General features: G+C 43.0%; 1 protein-coding gene and 1 pseudogene across 2 annotated transcripts in view; both read right to left on the reverse strand.

Moving 5' to 3' along the window:
* The window catches only part of cep295 (centrosomal protein 295), a 48,585-nt gene extending 33,885 nt beyond the window's left edge, over positions 1-14,700 (reverse strand). For both annotated transcript variants that reach the window (XM_039674746.2, XM_039674747.2), the window contains exons 1-10: positions 14,320-14,700; positions 12,684-12,884; positions 12,479-12,603; positions 12,276-12,369; positions 12,082-12,195; positions 7,317-7,457; positions 3,916-4,099; positions 2,669-3,061; positions 2,233-2,339; positions 232-402 (exon numbers count right to left, since the gene is read on the reverse strand). In XM_039674746.2, coding sequence (XP_039530680.2) covers positions 232-402; positions 2,233-2,339; positions 2,669-3,061; positions 3,916-4,099; positions 7,317-7,457; positions 12,082-12,195; positions 12,276-12,369; positions 12,479-12,603; positions 12,684-12,884; positions 14,320-14,418 — 1,629 coding nt within the window. In that variant the 5' untranslated portion in view covers positions 14,419-14,700. The remainder of the gene's footprint in view (positions 1-231; positions 403-2,232; positions 2,340-2,668; positions 3,062-3,915; positions 4,100-7,316; positions 7,458-12,081; positions 12,196-12,275; positions 12,370-12,478; positions 12,604-12,683; positions 12,885-14,319) is intronic.
* Positions 14,701-17,394: 2,694 nt separating this feature from the next.
* On the reverse strand, positions 17,395-20,187 carry LOC120481183 (uncharacterized; annotated as a pseudogene).
* Between the last annotated feature and the right edge of the window lie 1,179 nt (positions 20,188-21,366).

Consider the following 21,366-nt stretch of genomic DNA (forward strand, 5'->3'; position numbering starts at 1 on the left):
AGTTTGAGTAAAAGTATATGGTGTTTATAAATGTATATATATGTTTTATTGAAAATAAAAAAGTGGTTAGAGAAATAAAATTGTATTCGGCTAAAATCGGTATCGGCAGGTCAAACTCAATGAAAATCGGCCTAGAAAATTGTAATCGGTGCATTTTTTTTTTTCAGTGCAGTGTGTGGAGTTATGGTGTGAACCGTGTGGTTGAGGAGGCGTTTCAGTGTACAGACGCACCTCTAGAGGCGCTGCGCTCTCCGGGAGCCCAGGACGGCTCTGAGCTTCATCATCCTGCAGTGTGTGGCTCCTCTGTGTCTCTCTCAGGCGCTGCTCCAGCTCACGCCGCTTCTGCTCCAGCTCCTCCAGCACCGCCAGCTGCTCCTCCTGCCGCCTCAACAGCGCCGCCTCCTGGACACAGCAACATCTTACAGTTCCACTAACAGAATATACCAACTGCGGTTCATAAAGGCCGAGGACCTCAGTGTTGCGTTTATACTGAAGAGAAAACGTAATAGTTGTCTAGATGCTCTGGAGTCTTCATTTAGTGAAAGAAAACGTCCTATAGTGCCCATATGCCATTTTAAAGATTATTGTTGTTTTGGACTCAAGTTGCCAAGTTCTGACTTCAGTTAATGGTGGTGGTACGGGAAAACTTTTTGCATGTGAATGAATGCCGTTTTATATGTGAATATTAAGAGTGAAGCACAAAACTTTGTATACAAAATAATAGGCAAGCAATTAAATGTTCCAGCGCAACCATTGAAACATTTGAATGGGTCCAAAATGAGAAACATGAGCCATTCTTTTAAAGGACTAGTTCACTTTTGAAAAAACTTTTGCTGATAATTTACTCACCCCCATGTCATCCAAGATGTCCATGTCTTTCTTTCTTCAGTCGAAAAGAAATTAAGGTTTTTGATGAAAACATTCCAGGATTTTTCTCCATATAATGGACTTCAATGGGAACCGGATGGTTCAAGGTTCAAACGACAGTTAATAACAGTTTCAGATGCAGCTTCAAATGTCTTTAAACGACACCAGACGATTAATAAGGGTCTTATCATGCGAAACGATCGGTTATTTCAAAGCTTATTCCAAAAATGTAACTTTTCTAAGGACAAATGCTAGCCTTGTAATATATTGTGAGGCGCGTTTGCAACGCCACGTAATACGTAATTACGTTCAAAAGGTCACGGGCGACGTAGCCGGAAGTACAGAATCAAAATCGTCCGACATCGTTGTTTTACCTTTTAATTCCTGTTTTGTAAACGGCGTTTGAGTTAGTTTTCACGTTCAACCTATGCGTTCAACTTGTAAACACTCTGACTCTGTAGTTCTGGCTACGTCGCCCGTGACCTTTTGAACGTAATTACGTATTACGTGACGTTGCAAACGCGCCTCACAATATATTACAAGGCTAGCATTTGTCCTTAGAAAAGTTACATTTTTGGAATAAGTTTTGAAATAACCGATCGTTTCGCATGTTTCGAATGTTTTCATCAAAAACCTTAATTTCTTTTCGACTGAGGAAAGAAAGACATGGACATCTTGGATGACATGGGGGTGAGTAAATTATCAGCAAAAGTTTTCAAAAGTGAACTAATCCTTTAAGTCATTTGTTGCCTTTGTTTTCTGATTTTTAAAGTTTAATAATATTCCATTAGTTATTCCACTGACTGAACATGGAAACTTTTCCCTTTCCCAAATCTTCACTCACATCTAAGCCTTTTTCGAAAGAAAATTATAAACCATAGTTTCTGCCTTTCGTTCACTTTTAATAGTAATATTCGGATCCTTTACAACGGTAAAATTTAAAAATCCCTCTCAAAGGATTTTTTTGAGATTCACATATATAATTCTAATATAATATTTGACTTTACTATGACTTACTGATATTTATTTCAATGTTTAACAGGCTGCTTTTTGTAGGGCAGAAGTCGTTCGCAGGCAGCCATTGAAGGCCATAGGCTGTTTGTAAAAGGTATGCATAGTTTCAAAGATCACGACATTCACAAACAGCTCTTACACACTACAAGAAAGGGAATATTTGAAAAACCATAAGAGTGGCGACTGAGCTCAGTTCAAGTGTAGAGACCCTCATGAAGCGTGTGTGTTCCACAAGCATTCAGGTACCAGTAGTTTCACATCACAGCTCAGCCGCTGGACCGGCGCCTGACGGATCTGTGGCGTACGGGAACAGCCCGTGTAAAGCACAGGGAGACTGATGAGTGAACTCACGTGGGCTGCTCTCCTCTGGCTCTCGGCGGACGCCGGCTCCGGCTGGCCTCGCTCCTCTGGCGGCAGCAGCGTCCCTGCAACTACGGCTTCATCGCTCACGTCAGGCCCTGAGTGGCGACAGCACAGCACCAATCAGCAGCAGACACGAGCCAGAGTGACACTGACGCTACTCATTAGGGGTGTAACGATACACGCATTCACATTGAGGCTTTCGGGTCAGAACGCATTACAAACCAAACCATTCATTGGACCATTTTTCCTGCTGGTGTGAACGCAAGCAAATAAAGTTCAAGAAAGTTTCATTCACAATGTTCGCCCCATTAAACCAGTAAGCAATTTAATAGTAAATACTTTATTGGGTTTTCACATTGTGAAGTAATTAGTGCATCCTTAAAAACAAGACGTGTGCAAGAGGCGAACGATGCGGATGAGTTACCGTCGTCAGTGTGCGCTAGGCTGGGCGTCTGTTCTTCTAAACTGGCCTCTGGTGCGTTCTCCTGGCTGCTCAAAGATCCCGTTTCAACACTCGAGACTCCCACATCATCATCTCCATCATGTGACGTCAGTGTCGCGGCCCGCTGGCGGTCTCTCTGGCTCCTGATGCGGTCCAGCAGTCTCCTCAGAGCGTGTCTACCAGGATCTGCCGTCGCTGCAGACCTGCCATGCTGCTCTCTGATTGGCTGCCCACTGGCTGTTTCAGAAGGCGTTTCCTCCCCTTCAGGTGTACATTCAGGGTCAAGGGTCACGTCCAGCTCCTCGTCATGAATGGCTGCAGACAGCGGAGGAAGAGGCTCGGGTACGAGCTGCAGCACCACGTCACCTTTGACCTCTGGAGAACACCAAATGATATGTCAATATGCAGAAGAGATCTTAATATGCATTAGGCTGTGAAATTAAAATTTGAATTTCGAATATCAGATTTATAAAATAAAAGAGCAAAAACCGTGCGAGACATGATGTAACTGCATAGACATATACACTAGACCTCACCTGGGGGTTCTAAGCATGCGTCAAAACCGCCGCCATCTTGGAACAGGGGTCTTGTCATAGGAAATAGCTAGGTAACGCTGCCATCTCTGCCTTTACTTCGAATTCATTGATAGTGGCGGACTTTTGTGCAGCGTATGATGTTCACGGATTAAATCTGAACTAGGAAGAATGTTTTAAAAAAAAAAAAAATTAAAAAAAAAATTTTCTTTCTGGAATCAATGATAAATACATGTCTGACCGTTGGAACAAACCAAAAAAACAAGAAAAATCGCATTCATGATGATTTATGGTGATTTTATTTGCGTTAGACCGGTGTCTACTACATTGACGCTAATGCATTAAAGTGGAGGGGCTCCCCTGTTTCAAGATGGCGGCTCTATTGACGCATTCGTTCTAATGAACTGCCGTATCCAAGGTGAGGTCTAGTGTATATGTCTATGATGTAACTGAAGTAGTTTGTTTGTTAGCTTATCCAGTAGAGCAATTGGTGGCAAAAAAAAAACGTGCATTTTTCAGCCATTTTGACAGCGCTAGTATGCATGACCACATCCAGAGCAAGAATGCCCACGGTTTGAGTGATGGTTCATGTCTGGAGCACAAACTCCACTGAAGTGGGTCAGGATCTGCACCTCAGGACAGTCCTTTAACTAGAGCTCATCAGACTGTAATTGGCAGTGGAGTGAAAGCACATACTGCGCTCCTGCGTGTACACGTCCTGAAAGGCGATCTCCAGCTCCCGCTGCTGCTCGTCCCGGAGCTCCTCGTGTCTGTAGAGAGGCTGGAAGATCTGCGCCGGCACACTGTGGACCGCCTGTCTGCGGCGCAGCAGATCAGCCGTCTGCAGTCGCTCCAGCTCGGACAGCAGCCGCACACGGTCCTGCACACACACACAGAGCAGAGTTCATACACTACCGCCATTCAAACTGCTTTATATAGAAAGGTATTAAAATAATAATCACAAAACAAAACCAAGGGAAATTAAACAGGGTCTCTGCACATTTTTTAACAGCAAATTTAATGACTTTTAAGAGCTTTTTAAGTCCTCTAAAAGGCTAATTTAAGACTTTACCACGACAAAAAAAAAAAGGAAAATAATCAGCACGACGCGACAATTTAATAATTTTGGCAGCCATTTTTGTTTTAGTCTTCAGATGAAAATTCTTATTGGTCTTAGTCACATTTTAGTCAGTAATTTTGTCTTTCATAGTTTTAATCTAGTTTTATTGCATTTCTTTGTCAACTTTTAGTCAAACTTCAGTTACCGACATTAATTTTGGTAGCTATTTTATATGTAGTTTTTAGAAGAAGAAAAAATGACATTATAATTTTTAACTTTAGGCCAATTCAATTAAGCTTATGAGACATTTGAATGAAGGAAACAGGCTGTATTGAGAATGCACTCTTTAGCAGGAGCACTTGTGCAATTCTACAGATCCCTGTTCCTCAGTTCAGTGCTTCTCCAATTTTTTTACAGTGCCGTAACCCCTCTTGCACTCAGACTGCAGTCACAGCTTTTCCATTTAGGGACAATATCTGCCCCTTTTAATCGATTTTATCCAGTTCATTTTTTTACCTTTATAAATACTTTCGTAAAATAAATAATGCTTTAAAATAAAACAATGTTCAATAAATATCCAATGATGGTAAAAATGAGGTGATACTTTTAAACATTCAATTAAAATCGCCAGTAGGTGACGGTAAGTCACTGTCTTTATGAGCGAGTCATCAGTCATCGAGTCATTCATTCATCAGTAACAAACATGGTAACAAAGCAAGTGGCTGTATTTATGAACGGATTTATGTATGTATTTATGATCACCACTGTTTGCTGCAGTTCTGCAGTGGCTTTTGTTGCAAAACAGCAATAATATGATCAACAATCAACATTGAAAACACTGCTGGATATCAGCCTGTATTGATCTCAGATTTAGTCGCACAAACAGCTCGTGACAGAATAAAGACCAACTGAATGACACTAATTAATTTAAGTAGATAATCTCAAATGAAGATCACTGAACTCCAGCTACTTGTCTGTGTTTTCAGATCACCCGAGCTTCTACAGCAATGTAGTAAAGCACGCGCGAGCATGGTTGCCAGATACTACCGACAAGACCGGGTAGATGTGTTCTTTTAAAGGAACACTCCAAATTTTTGGGACTTTAGCCTATTCACCTTACCCCCCAGAGTTAGATAAGTCCATACATACCTTTTTCATCTCCGTGCGTGCTAGAAGTCTGTTTGACGCACCCACCGCTAGCCTAGCTTAGCACAAAGACTGGATGTGAATGGTTGCAGCTTTCATACTAATCCAAATGAGTGACAAAATAACGCAAACGTTTTCCTATTTACATGTTGTGGTTTGTATAGTCACAGAATGTACAAATATCAAGGCCATATGAGACACAGACATCTTTTGACCGTATAAATACTATATTTTCTGCAGGCGAAGCACTGCTACTTGGGCAGAGTGATAACAATCACCTGAGACGCACCGTGACGAGGAGCAGAGAGTTCTCTTCGCTCAGTGTTGGAGTAAAGAGTCAGCAATTACTAACGTTAGATAGAAAAGCAAAGTTTATCATGGGTGTTTGCTTTATTGTATGAGCTGTGACAATAAACAGGGGAGACCAGGTAATACAGTACCATGTTTCATTGATTTCCAACCAAAAACGCACCCAGATTTATAAATATCACATGAATAAATAATTATTATTACAGGATCAATATATTTTAAATGCAATTTATTAGCTCAACCAAATGTATTCAACAGTATATAATATACAGTATTGCATTACTATAGGATAGAATAAGGGGAAAGTAATAGCACAAATTGTTTTTGCACAATGAACTCACAGCCTATCGTACCCTTTTGCACGCTCAAGTTCGTTATTTCCATGGTTATTTCAAATTTAGGCTACTAGGCGCGCCGCGCGCAGGGTGCAAGTTCAACGCGGTGAACGCGCTCGTTTTTTTTCCAAGCGCGTCCGCACCGCATCAAGATAAAAACATATTCATACCCTAATCATATAATAGTGTCACTAACGTTACATTAGCTCTGGCTAAAGGCACTGTTACAGTAGGTCATCTAAAAACACTTACCTCAGCCGCAGGTGATCCACTTGTCCTGTGCTATCGATGGGATAGCCGTATCCTTCAGCACATTATGGTCCGTGTGGCAAATTCCATTTTTTCAAAATAGTCGTCCTCATTGAAATGTACCGAGCAAACATAATGTCCCTTGATAATCTATTTAGGTGTGTTTGGATAAATATCCAGAGTAAGTTAGCCATTTCTTCATCCAGTCAGCGTTTTTAGTTGGAATTCTGTGAAACATGGTATTACCTCCCCTGTTTACTGTCGCAGCTATTTACAATAGAGCGAGAACCCATGACTGTAAACTACGCTTTTACTATTTATAAATTGCTGACTCTGTTACCCAAACACTGAGCGAACTCTCCTCACCACGGCGTGTCTCCGGTGATGCGGTTATCACTCCCTCAAAGTAGCAGTGCTTCGCCTTCAGAGAATAGTTCCCAGGTTTTATACGTTTAAAAGATATCTGTGTCTCATTTGACTTTGTTATTTGTACATTCTGTGACTATACAAATCACAACATGTAAATAGGAAAACGTTTGCGTTATTTTGCCACTCATTTGGATTAGTATGAAAGCTGCAACCATTCACATCCAGTCTTTGTGCTAAGCTAGGCTAGCGGTGGGTGCGTCAAACAGACTTATAGCACGCACGGAGATGAAAAAGGTATGTATGGACTTATCTAACTCTGGGGGGTAAGGTGAATAGGCTAAAGTCCCAAAAAGTCGGAGTGTTCCTTTAACAGAAAAGCACTGACTGGGGATTTAATTACTTAAATCTGGCAACCAAGTATTAACGGCCATAAACGCAGTCTGTTAACAAAACAAAAAAACGGATGACGAGTCGGACAAAAAATTTAAGGTCCGTACGTGAAATTTAAGACCTCCTTATCGGAAATTTTAGATTTTAAGACATTTTCAGGCCTTAAAAAGCGAAAATGCTGTAAGATTGGGGACTATGGTGTTCTCACACACACGTGGCGTGTGGTGTAGCGGCTGTACCTGTGTGTGCTGCTCTCTGCGGAGCGCGTGTGTCCCCCTGAGACGAGCCTTCTCCAGCTGCTCCTGTCGCTCACGAGCGGCCTCTCTCCGCAGATCCTCCAGCCGCTGGAGCTCCAGAGCCGCGGCCTGTCGAGCGCTGGGCTGAGCAGGAAACACCACAGCACACACCAGTCAAAACCCTTTTACCACGCAAGAGGAGCCCACTGGTACTTGTTTAGGCATGAGGGAACATAGAGCATTATTGACCGCACATCATTAGCAGTGTTGGTTCTGGAGTATTTTTCCACTCATTTCTCCCATGGGGATTTCGAAAAACGTCTCTGTTAACGTCTGAGATAGGGTGTGTTCACTCTTGTAATTCGATTTGCATTGTTCATTTGGTAGAAACCCCATATTTAGTCCTGGTCCACTTAGCATTCATATGGGCATTTTAACACCGAGTCTAAAGATACAGAACCTAACGCCCTGTCCTAACTACACACGGCGCGTGATAAAAGGGACTTTTCCACGTTAATCAGAGCTTTTGTCCTAAGCAGCCACGACTGCGACGAGGCTATTTTTAGAAACGGTTTCCATTTTCAGGGCTTAAAGCAAGAAAAGGTTTGAGGCCTGAAAAGTTGTCCGGGAGGAAATGTGCACAATGTATTCAATTAATGCTAGGGATGTCCCGATACCACTTTTTCACTTCCGATACCGATGCCACAGTTTTGGCTTTTGCCGATACCGATATTAATCCGATATTTTTATTTTATTTTTAAACTAATAAAAAATATAGCAATTTTCTCAATTAGCCCCTTAAAATATACCTCCAGTATATAGTTCACAACCCACCCTTTATTCAAACACTATATATATACAGTATATATAAAAGAAAATGCAGGTACTTCAGTACTTAAAGCTAGCTAGCTACCAACAGGTTTAAAGTTAAAACAATTTAAACAGCAGTGTTCTACATTTTAAATAGCAGTACAGTTTTGTTCTATAACTGTGTGTTAAACTGATCATCACTCTTGTGTGTGTTAAACACAATCTACTTAATACAGACCGCTTCATTATAAAGATAAACAACAAATCCCCAAAATATATGATCATAATCTATGACAACAAATGCTGTTATAAACTAGATTAGTGAATAATACATATTGCTCTTTGTATTGTTGTAAAATACATTCATGAAAAACAATAAAACAAAAATGAAAAAGATAATTATTTTATATATAGCCAAGTAATTATTTTATATATTTTTTATATACTAAAAAATTGAGACATTAAATGTATAGCACAGCTATTTAATGAGGCAGCAACATTAATAATTATTAATGTTAATAAGCTTTAATTGCGTCACTGCATTATGAAATGAATGACTCCAACACAGTGCGGCACAAAGCGCTTATGCGCATTCCGAGCGCAGAATGAGGCGCTTGAAACCACGTGGAGTTACAGCAGCACGCAGCCGAGTATGCACACTATGCATGCTACGCGTCGAGTCCGCTTTGAAAAGTTAAAAGCACAAAGGAAATACATATTGATGGACAGTGTATTAAACAGTATCTATCTATACAATAGTTTATTGAGCCTTTTCTTTAAACAGTTTTAAATTTCAGTTACTATGCGCGTGAAGAACAATAGTGACTCTGGTGAGGTGATCTAACTGACAGCGTCCGACACCTGGTAGGAAGTAACACGATAGTTACAGGAATAAAGTACAGCAAGATAATGTTGTTTTATGCGAAAACATAGACCCTAATCTACAGATAAAGAAAAATAGTATTAACATTGAATCATCTTGAAGATAGTTTCATCATTGACTGTAACCGAACGCGACGCGCTGTTTGAGTGCTGAATGGAGAATGACTGACAGCCGCGAGAGGGAAAAGTTTATGTGATCTTGAATTGAATGACTTAAATATTAATTTCTCTCTCACATAATGGCTTCAGAACACTTATAATAAAGTGCACGAAAACGTTATGGTACTTTAGAATGTTGTTGTGCCTTTTGTGGGGCTTAACAATAACATAATAGTAAACACACAATATCGGATTTGGATCGGCCTCGTCTGATCGATACCCGATCCCGCAAAAATGGCTGGATCGGAGCCGATACCGATCCTGAGTATCGGATCGGGACATCCCTAATTAATGCCCTGCATTTTTTCTGCAACTGGAACAAACACAAAATGTGGCAATGATAATCTCAGCCACTGATTATGTGCTTTAATGTTAAAAGCATGTAATGTGACTTTGAATATCATTTAGTGCTCCAGCTTTGTAGATGTGAAAGCAATAACGGATAATCCACCTCAGATCTTGAAATTAAACAAACGGAAACAAGAACGTTCAAACTGTGAACTAAATTATTTGTATTCTTTGACAAAGATCGTAGCCTATGCATTTTTAACAATGTTTAAATGGTGTAACATTAGTGAATTTGATTATGTAGCTACTTGTCCATTTTCTTGCCGGTGCCGTCAGGATTACTCTGGTGCCGCGAGACTCCGCCCACACCCTGTTCTGATTGGCTGTGGGTTTTGATTGATTTTTACACATCCCGCAGTCGCGTTGCGTCTAGTGTGGACAGACACATTTGTCGCTGGAATCTTATCGCATGGCGTCTGGTTACGACACGGTGTAAAGGCAAAGGGATAAGTTCAAAGCCGAACATCTGAAACAATGCTGCATTCTGGGCTAAATGTGCTCGTTTGTGCGTAGCTACAAATGATGGTGTTTGACCAGTTGAGAGCTCGTGAAGAGCTTATTAAACGTGTAAAGGAGTCAAAACAGGCATGGAGCTTTGACTCCTTCCACACAAATTAAGATCCACTGCGATTCTTACGCCTGTGCCGAACTGTGATGGGCAACATCGCTACTATAGAGAAAAACGGGTTTGTTGGAGCATTCATTTAGATTCGTTTGGAAGAGGAGCGAGTAGTGATGCACCGATGTGAAAATTTGTGGCCGATACCGATATTAACGTTGCTGTTATGGTCGATACCGATATTTACCGATGTCGATATCCCTGTATAGATAACACATAGCGAGGATTAGGGCTGCACGATATTGGTAAAAAATGACATTGTGATATTTTGTTTTTCTGCGATATATATTGTGATATCAAAACAATTTCACCAGATTACTTGAATAGGCCTAGCTCTATTTGGAAAGAATGAATCATTCTAGAATGACTGGGGTAGTTTTGTCATGGAGTAAATCCGCATAAAAACTAATATTAATAGAATGTTAACAAATGTACGCTTTAATAAATGGAACCTTATTGTAAAGTGTTTCCGATTTATGTCTCTTGAGCTCAGTGTTGGACAGATCAGTTGTTTTAACCATTCATTAAAGTGAATCGGTTCAAAGGAGTCATTAGTTCGCGAATCGGATGCGTCTTTAACGGACCACGGCACACGTTGTGTGATTATCCAGGCAGTTTAGAACGTCGCACGAGATTTGTCTCGACCTATTTTTACGGTCTATGGTCTCGACAGTCGACACAGAAAACATTTCATCGCCAGGTAGATTTTTTTGGTTTATTGACAGTGTGGTTATGTCATCTGATCTAAATGTGTGGAAAGCTTTTTAGAGAAGATAAGGCAACGTTATTTTAGCACAATTCACAACCAGTAGTTCAGAAGAAAAAAAAACTTCGGTCTTCCGACCTTTTACCATCGTGTATTCTCAAAGATATTCGGTCAACTTAATTCATAAACATGCGCGAGGGAGGTGCTTTGACTCTCTCTTGTTCCCTCAGTTAAACAAGCGCAGCAGTCACTCATCTACATCACTTACCGGTCAAATATGGCTTTGGCGGGACAAAAATACGCATTAGGAAGGCTGGCAGAAAACAGCTCACCAGTTCCAGTCTTTGTGCGCTTGATGTTTAAACGCACTTGCGCTTTTAATACGCTTGTGCAAAAACAAACATCCCCGCCCCCACATTCACATCTACACGCACGTCAATTACACAGGGATGATCATCGGCCTGTTCACATCGGCCCTATTTTGACATCGGAACGATACCGATGTGTAAAAAATTTACCAAATCGGCCGATATATCGTGCACCACTAGGAGCGAGACCCAAATCTTTTCAGCAATCTCGGGCCTCTTGTTTGGTGTCTCCAGGGTTCGAATGGCAGAACCAAACATGCCAAGTGTGAACACACCCGTATAAGTCATGACTAAACCCACTAGGAAGAAATGGGACACGACTCGTTTAAAAATGTTGATGAGAGATGTACATATTTTGTAAGAGACTTAAAATGTATTTATGTATTCAAATATTTTGAGTGCACAAATGGACTTGTGGGAGTGGGCAAAGAATTTTAAATATTACTCGTTTCGACTCTGATTGGAGAAGTTTTCTGCACAGCATCATGGGTAACCAAGTTGAAATAATGCATGCTGACGGCTTGGAGGAAATACCATCGATTAACAACCCTGTAGCTCACATGTACGGCTGATTTTAAAGTTTTTTTAGAAAATGCAAGTGAATATTGCCAGCGTTTATGATCATGTATTGCTACACATAAATGAATACAACATCTTTACATGAATACAACACTGGAAAACATGGCTAAGTTATAATTCACAAGTCTACTGTAGTTTAGTTCTTGCATTAAAACACTTTGAATCTATTTGGCTAGAAAACTGTAGCAGTTTGATCGAAAAGGTGATTTCTCTGATAGAGATTTAGGGAAAAGTAAAAATTTCAGAGCAAATACATAAGCACATTATATTATAGTCAAAGATGATAGAGGCATGTACCTGCTGCTCGGTGTGTGTCTCTCTGTCCACAGCGGAGGAAGGCATGTGACAGTGTGTGACCGAGAAGAGCTCTGCGGCTGTCCTGAGTGGCCGTGGCGTGGGCTTCCCGATGCTCTGAGACAGGAAACACATCACAGTAAAGACATCATGTGTGCTAACAGCTCTCAAACACCCGACACTGACCGGCTCTGTACCTCCACTGGGTTTGGCGGCGGCGGCGGCAGACTGGCCACTCTCACGGCGCGCTTCTTCTCCTCCACCAGAGCCTTCCTCCGAGCCTCGATGAGCCTGTCGTCACAATCACATCACATGATCGTGACATATGGACACAACAGTTTTCCATTTGAAGCCACTAGTGGCACAGATCGTGTTTTAGGGCGTTTGTTTGCGCACGGACCTGCAGCGCTGCTGCTCCTCCTCGTGTCGGCGGGCGCTGAGCTCTCGCAGAGCTTCCCGATGTCTCTCTTCCGCTCGCTCCTGCCTCTCCACACTCTTCTCAGCCAACGCCTCCAGATCAGGCTCCTTCACACAACACATTAAACTAATATAAAAGTGAATTTTGCATTATAGACTGCCCAGGCCTGGCTGAAGTGCTCACTCACGTTGTCGTGCGCGCTGCGGTGGGCGTCCCCGACGGTCTTCAGGCTGTGCTGGTAGAGCGTGGACAAGGCCTGCAGTTTGAGCGCGCGCTGCTGCTGCCACTCGAGCTGGAGTGAGTCCGAGAGCATCTGGAGCTGCTGCTGTCTGCGCTCCTCCACCTGCCGCCGCACCTGCCGCGCGATGTAGCGCTCCTGCTCGCGCACCTGCCCAACACAAACACCGCGTCAGCAGCGCTAGAGGAGGTCAACATACACATATGGCCACACTTACCGAAATCTGCCACTCTACACACCGTTTCAAAGCAGTGTTTAGAATATCTTCATGCCCTCTAGTCGCGTTTACAGCTACAGGTCATGATAATATTGTTTAGTAGGGCTGGGTAATAAATATTGATTTCTCGATTTTAATCGATTCTCATTTTTACAAACCGATATCGATTCTTAAATCTCAAGAATCGATTAGTCATCCTGTTTCATTTGAATGAATGGAACATTGTATCGCGCTGCGCGCATTCAAAAAATAAAAAAATAAATAAAATAAAAAAATAATAAAAATCGCAATAATCTTTGTCCTTTGTTACTATTTGTAAACAATTGGACATACTTTTAGAAGTTGTAGTGTCATTTATTCATTATCTGGTGACAGTGAGGATTATGAAACCAGTAAGGCCTTGTTTAAATTATGACAGTGTGGTGTATGACGTCAGCCACTCATCTCTGACTGACAGCTGGAGACATCCCAAACTAACACTGAAACAAGGATTTTCTGTAAACCTGCTTTGAAACGATGTGTATTGTCCGAGAACTAAAAATGTTAACTTGAATTGTATGGAACGATCCCACTATTACTGCTATTACATAAAAAAAAAACCGGGGTTAAAGTTTCGATGGTATCGCTCCCCATAAACAGATTGCCTGAGGAGCTTGGAAAGCAGAATGGCTTAATGTGCATATCTTTATTATATTCACTGGGATGATCAAATTGGGGTCTAGGGAAACGATTAGAGAAAAACTGTAAAAAATGAATACAAAGAAAGGCAAATTTCATATAAATAACCTGTCTGGTTACTACTGACATTCTGACATTTTGGGTGTCTTCAACAACTTGAGGTTGAGTAAAGTTACATGACAGAATTTCCATTTTTAGGGGAACTAACTTATTACTTTAAAATAAGCGATACACACAGTAGGCCTAAATAAAAAAAAGTGTGTGTGAGAGGTGGTAGTGTGGGGGGGGGGGGGGGGGGGGGGGGGTTTGCATTTATAGGCTAAAATACATTTACAAATTAGTCTACAAAAATTTATAGTAATTCGTCCACAGTATATTTTGGGTCTTTATAAATATATAACATAAGTTAGCTGTCTTTTCAACTTTAGGATGGGGTTCCTCGCAGGAGAATGTAACTTAAGGTCATATAAATTATAGGTTAAGCATCTAAACGTTTGAACAGCCCTGCTCCAACTTTAGTGTTCAAGCCAAAGCCACTCGATATAAAGCGGTAAGGTAACTAAAGTGTGTGTCCGACTCCGATTAGTGTGTGTGTGTGTGTGTGTGTGTGTGTGTGTGTGTGTGTGTGTGTGTGTGTGTGTGTGTGTGTGTGTGTGTGTGTGTGTGTGTGTGTGTGTAAATGGCCCAGACCTGCTGCAGGCGCAGTTTCCTCCGGCTCTCCAGCTCCTCGCGCACCAGCTGCGCCTCCTCATTCGGACTGAGCCTCAAAACACTCGCTTTCCTCCTCATTCTCTCAGATCATCAGCTCCTCTCTCTCTCACACACGGGCTTTCTGACAAAGATTCCCATAGTTCACTGAAGGAAGGCTTTTACTCGCCGCGGACAACAGGAGCACAGGCTGACGAGAGACTTTTGTTTGATCGCCTCCATGTCAACACAACCAACGGCTGCGTCCAACCAGCTCAGCTGCGTCACTTCCGCTATTTAAACCTCCCGCGGGACAGCTTGGAGATGCATTCTGCGCCCCAATTCGCCTACTTATACTACGCCCTAAAAGTATGTAGCCTACTCTTTTTGTGAAGAAAAAGTATATACTTTTGAGTGTGCAGCAAAAAGAGTAGGCAAACTTTGGGACATACTATCCACGTCATCTTTAACGGACAGCTCTGTCGCGTGCATCTTCTTCTTCTGTGATTTTTATTGGCAGTTTGCAAGCTATGTGCATTACCGCCATCTACTGGAATGGGTAATCACATTGGGAGAAAATGACATGATTACTTACCATTTTAATGTCGGTGAGGGCCAAATTTAAAGGGTTAGTTCATCCAAAAATGAAAATTCTGATCTGTTTGATTAAAACATTCTTCCAAATATCTTCCTTTGTGTTCAGCAGAACAAATAAACACATGGAAGTTTGGAACAACATGAGGGCGAGTAAATACTGACAGAATTTTCATTTTTGGGTGAACTAACCCTTTAAGGACCATTGAAATTAGGTCTTCAATCTCACTGGCCTTAAGAGATTTGTAGGACTTCTGCATTGCCCCTTGATGTAGGAATAATATCATGTAAACACTGTAGCTATTTGAGGTATGGCATTATTTAAAATAATGTACATTGGGACCAAAACAATTTTCCAAAGTGCAAAAAAATTGGCTATTAATATATATACAAAAAAATAGCTGCGTTTACATGGACCCTTGTAATCGGATTGACGGCTCAATTGGACTAAAAAACCTTCATGTAAACACCTTAATCGATCCGATTGAGCTTGATCCGACTAGAATTTCGATCGGATTGAAAGGGGTGGTTTACTCCTTTTGTAATCCGAGCGAGAGAACATGTAAACACTTGATCGGATTGAAAACCGAAACTAAAAGGACTGTGCATATGCAATGACGTTGAAATAGCGTAATGACGTATATTCGTGCAGTTTGCGCATGTCAAAAAAATCAATTCCGATTTTAATCTTGTGACATATAAACACGCACATCAACCCGATCATTTTATTTATCATTCATGTAAACACCTTGATCGGATTCATCAATCGTATTGATTTCAATCTGATTGTGTCCATGTAAACATAGCTAATGACTGATAACTGTCACGGTTATGGTGTAGATAAAGACAGGCAGACACAAAAAGCTCCAATGCAAAGGTTTACTCAAAATCAATCAGACAGGCAGGCATGCAGGCGGGCAGGCGGGCAGGCGGGCAGGCAGGCAGAGGGTACACTCACCAAACACGATAGCATAACATACAATAACCGACAAGGACTGACTGAACAGAAGCAAACTAAATACATGCACAAATCAAACCTAACAAGGTGACGTCAGGAGACCCAGATGATCAGGACGATGAACAAGTGGATGATTGAGGGAGTGAGTTCAGGTGTGGAGACAAGAGGATCCTGGGAAGTGTAGTGCAGATGACGAAGACAGAATGGTGCAGACGAGGACTGTGACATTACTCCCCCCTCCCGGTAGGCGTGACCTCATGCCGCAGAAAAGGGGTGGGAGGATGGGCGCCCTGAAGGCTGGCCAGGTCGTGGCCAAACAGGGACAGGAAGCCTCCAGGGCAGACCAGGACGTGGACGTGACCAGGGCGGAGCAGGCTGAGGGCGTGACCAGGGCGGAGCAGGACGTGGTGGAGCAGGCTGAGGGCGTGGCCAGGGCGGAGCAGGACGTGGTGGAGCAGGCTGAGGGCGTGGCCAGGGCGGAGCAGGACGTGGCAGAGAAGGCTGAGGGCACGGCCAGGGCGGAGCAGGCTGAGGACGTGGCGGAGCAGGCTGAGGGCGTAGCCAGGGTGGAGCAGGCTGAGGGCGTGGCCAGGATGGAGCAGATGAACCCTCGGGGGTCCAGGGCGGAGCAGACAAACCCTCGGGCGTCCAGGGCGGAGCTGTTGGACTCTCGGGCGTCCAGGGTGGAGCAGACGAACCCTCGGGCGTCCAGGGCGGAGCTGTTGGACCCTCGGGCGTCCAGGGCGGAGCTGTTGGACCCTCGGGTGTCCAGGGCGGAGCAGACGAACCCTCGGGCGTCCAGGGCGGAGCTGTTGGACCCTCGGGTGTCCAGGGCGGAGCTGTTGGACCCTCGGGCGTCCCGGGAGGAGCTGTTGGACCCTCGGGCGTCCAGGGCGGAGCTGTTGGACCCTCGGGTGTCCAGGGTGGAGCTGTTGGACCCTCGGGCGTCCCGGGAGGAGCTGTTGGACCCTCGAGTGTCCAGGGCGGAGCTGTTGGACCCTCGGGCGTCCCAGGAGGAGCTGTTGGACCCTCGGGCGTCCAGGGCGGAGCTGCTGGACCCTCGGGTGTCCAGGGCGGAGCAGACGAACCCTCGGGCGTCCAGGGCGGAGCTGTTGGACCCTCGGGTGTCCAGGGAAGAGCAGACGAACCCTCGGGCGTCCAGGGCGGAGCAGGCTGTTCGGGTGGCCATGGCGGTGAGGACCCTTCGGACGGCCATGGCTGAACGGACCGTTCGGGTGGCCATGGCGAAGAGGACCCTTTGGGGCGGCCACGGCGGTGAAGACCCTTCAGGCGGCCGTGGCTGGGACATTGCCCCCAGAAAAAAAAATATTTGGGGTGAATTCCCGGATTAGGGGCAGACGGGGCACGCACAGTCTCTGGCTGGGCTGTCTCGGCGGGACGAGACTCTGGCTGAGCTGACGGGAGGTGGACAGTCTCTTGCTGGGCAGCGGGTGTGTGCTTTATAGATGGATGGATGTTTTCCCCCATGTACCCCACACTGGTAAGAGTAGGTGCATTTGAGTGTCTTACAAAAGTATTACCATCTTGGCACTTTTTTCTTTATTTTCCAATTCTCTGTCAAGGATCTGCAGTTCATCCACTGTTTGGCATGGCCCATTTTCCAGGATTTCCCCACCTTCCTCTGTCACCGTAACCACTACTGCAGCCAGTAACTGTCTCTGCATAGCCAGGATGTCTTGCTGGTTGTCGACAATCTCTTGTAGCTTTTGTAAGACTTTTGTGCGATAGCCTGTGAAGCAATATTGTATAATGCTCCTTGAATGTGCAGTTTTACTGTAGTGTGAAAAATCAAAAACTGACTTACTCTTTTTTGCAAAGTCAGAATACTGGGGCTCTTCTATGAGGAACCATGAAGCCACTGTGGAATAAAAAAAAATCACTCTAACTAGAATTATTGATAATTATAATAAATGTAATATTCTGAATTTTAAAATATAATATTTTGAATTTTAGAATAGAATTTTAGAAAAATACCTTCAAGAGGCTGTGATATACTTGGCAGTTGGGACTCCTGCAGCGATTCCTCTGCTGCATAAACATAAACAGACTAGTCAATTACCAAACTGGTTTCACAGACAAGGCTTACAGTAAGTCTAGTCCTAGACTAAAATGTAAATCTGAGCTATTTCAACTGAAAGAAACTTGCAATGACTGGTCTTACAACATGTCAGTGCAATTCTTTTTCTAACGCATGTTTATAAAAAAAAAACCTTAAATGTCCTAATTTAACCATGACCTAATCCTGGCTTAGGCTAAGCCCTGTCTGTGAAACCAGGCCTTAGATTCAGCATTAATGAATGAGTTGCAGGTTATAATTAATCATGAAATAAAAGTAAAAAAAAACAAACAAAAAAAAAAACACTTACAGTGTTGAGAAAGTGTTGAACTTCCTTCTTTTGCAGCGAGTGAGAGAGAGAGAGATTTATTCATCCATTCATTGTGATAGTCTAAAAAAGGATACTATACAAACCCTTGTCCAGAGGATGGATATTTGAGAATGATGAATCTGTAAATACAAAATTAAATGGATGATAAATGGAGACATTGGGTAATAGTCATGTGGCCCATACTATAATTGAGGGTACATCTCATGTCTGTGAGATCATTTTGATTCTCATCATTATAAAGCCTCAATGCACACTTTTCTTGTACAAAATTATATTTAGTAAGTATAGACTATAGACCCAAACATAGTCGGTAACATAGTTGACCAGGAACATATATTGTTATATGCTTTTTGAAACACACATGTATTTGTGGAAAAATATATATATTTAACATTGTCAAATGTACCCCAAATTATGGAATAACTCGTGACTCCTACTCGTGTTAAAACTTACATTTTGGTGGATGAGGTTTTGACAGATCTGTATTGTCCTTTGGTCCTTTGGTAACTCTGCCATCATCTGAAATGGAAACATGGAAACAAGCTTCCCAAGATCATTTTCAAAAGGGAATGCACTGCAATCATCAAGACTGCCAAAAGCCATTGCCTCCTCTGGTAGATGCACCATTGAATGTACATTGTAGACCATGAAGTGGTCTCCATATAGTTCTCCTGCTTTTTCAACAAAGTATTTCATCAGCTCTTTGCTGTAGCTGTTGTGTTCCACTACAAGTGTAGGGCAAATCAGAAGACTTAAGGCAACACTGAACACCATGAAGTGATCATATAGCTGGTCAGCCAGAATTCCTTAAAGCACGATCTTTCCTGTGTAAACAGCAAACTGCCGCAGTTCGGCTGCCTTCCACCTGTCGATGTCTTCCAGATTTCTAGGTTTCCGGGCAAAACAGCTGGGAATGTGTTTTTGAAGTGACAGCAGCCTTTGGGTCACATTGCTTATTTGCCCAGCAGACATTCTCACTTTCCTGTCTCCTCTAACCCACACTGTTATGAGTTTTTTCATCACTCCCAGGCAAGCTTGGTGCATGTAATCAATTGGGAATTGTTCTACCATGTCCAGTGGGAGGCTCAGAAAGGGGGACACAGGAGTGTCTTCATTTTCTTGACGCATGGTCATTTCAGCGCGAAACGTGTCGTTGCTTCGTAAAGTGCGGTTATCAACTTCTGGGTAGGTCACGCGTCCATCCACCCATGTGCCCTTCTGTGTGCACTTATCACACCCATAGTACCCAGAGTATTGTTTGACCTTTTTGACCATGACTCTTGCGGGTGCGTCACACACAACACATCTGATTTTGACTTCTTTTCCATCCAAACCATTGTCTAGAAGCTCCTGATTGTCCTTTATAGCTTCTTCAATAAACTCCAAATTTGTTGGTTTGGTGGGACCGAGTGTCAGTGTGACTGGAAAGACACTAATGGGTAGCAGATGAATGGCACACAGGATGGGCCAAAGAGATGCTCTGCAGCTTTAAAAAATAGGCAGGCCATCTATATTAAATGAAAGCTCCAATGTGTTAACTCCATCTGTAATGTCTCTTGGATAGCGCTGCAGCTGCTCAAGAACGCTCTCTCTTAAATTAAAATGGACACACTCCATTCCTGATTTTTCCACTGATTTAATGAGTCTAGGAGTTTTCAGCAGTGACCTTGCTGTTGATGGGAGCTCTGGGTGGCCATAATTTTTAAGTCCTTTCAGGAGATCATCTAGGGCATTATGCTTGATTAGGTGTTTTGTTGCCCATTCTTGTAAATATGTTGAGAGTGAAGTTAGGGCCACTTTTTTATCATACTCAGGTTCTGACTTGCTTTTTTCCTCACTGGACCCATCGGCCACACTGTGAGGTCCTGAACTGCAGTCCTCCCCACTGACTCGAGATGGAGGGGACGTGGATTACAGTACTTGGTGGACTGGGAAGGTTTCGGTCCAGAGGAGAGAAGTTGGGTACCAGCTAGAGACATCCTGGATCACTCCCTAATCGATGATTACAATCGGCAGGTAAGGGAGTCTGGGAACGCCAGGAGGCGTTCCTAGGGAAGGGGTACTGGCCGCTCATCAGCGCTCATTCAGCAATCACTCATCACCAGCTGCAGCCTATCCATTCCTGTGTATATAATCTCATCAACTTCTCATCTCCATTGTCAGATTGTTGTTTGTGGTGTCCGGTGTCTGATCCCCCCTGTGTTCCAGTATCCTTCGTTGTTCCTGTCTGTTCCCGTGGATGTTCTGGATTCGTCTTGTTGAACGTCACTTCACTTCACCACTGCACCTGTTACATCTGACCATCGAGTCCCTGCGCCGCTAACCCGATTTGCCTGTTTGACGTTGTCTGTTCATTGTAATAAACACTGAATAACTCGCTATTGCTTCCAAGTTTATTCATTACAGACAGTTCTCAGCATTGACAGTGATGTTTTGTTGTGTGTATCCTTGTTAATTTAAGTGCTGGTTGTACAAAAACAGATATTTAAATGTGTCAAAATTACAAAATCAAAGTATAACTACCCAAAGTGGCTTTTCCATGTGCATCAAGGGTGACATCTCCATGAGAAACTCGTTTAAAGTCCTCCAGTGCCTGCTGGTTAACTTTCTCATTGTGGTGATGTAAAATGTTACGCATGAGGAAGATGTGGATAGCTGGGGAGAGAGAGTTCATGAAGTAATTGTTCTTTCGCATAATGGAGAAAAGTTGCGTCACTGTTTGGGAGTTGACCCACCCACATAGCTCAGGCACAAGTCCAATTAATCTCAAAGCATCTTTTTCATCATTTGTGTTGTACTGATGAAAAGTGTCATACAATGCATAGTGTTCTGCAGAACCAGTTGCAGGATGGCCATTAAGATCGGGGGGGTCTTTTTTTTAACTGCAACCATGGCAAAAACCCCTTTTCAGTTCCCCTCTCTTGGCAGATGCAATATTCTCTGGGGTAACTGCAGCCATTCTTCCTTCATATGGACTGAAGGGCAGTCTCTCTGGTTCCCGAAAGTTATTATGGGTAACTAATCCACAAGCAAAATCATAGATAACAACGTTTGGGAAATGTTTGAATGAAAGTAACATATCAGCATAAT

The sequence above is a fragment of the Pimephales promelas genome, chromosome 16, assembly GCF_988280905.1.
Source record: "Pimephales promelas chromosome 16, fPimPro1.hap1.1, whole genome shotgun sequence".
NCBI lineage: Eukaryota > Metazoa > Chordata > Actinopteri > Cypriniformes > Leuciscidae > Pimephales > Pimephales promelas.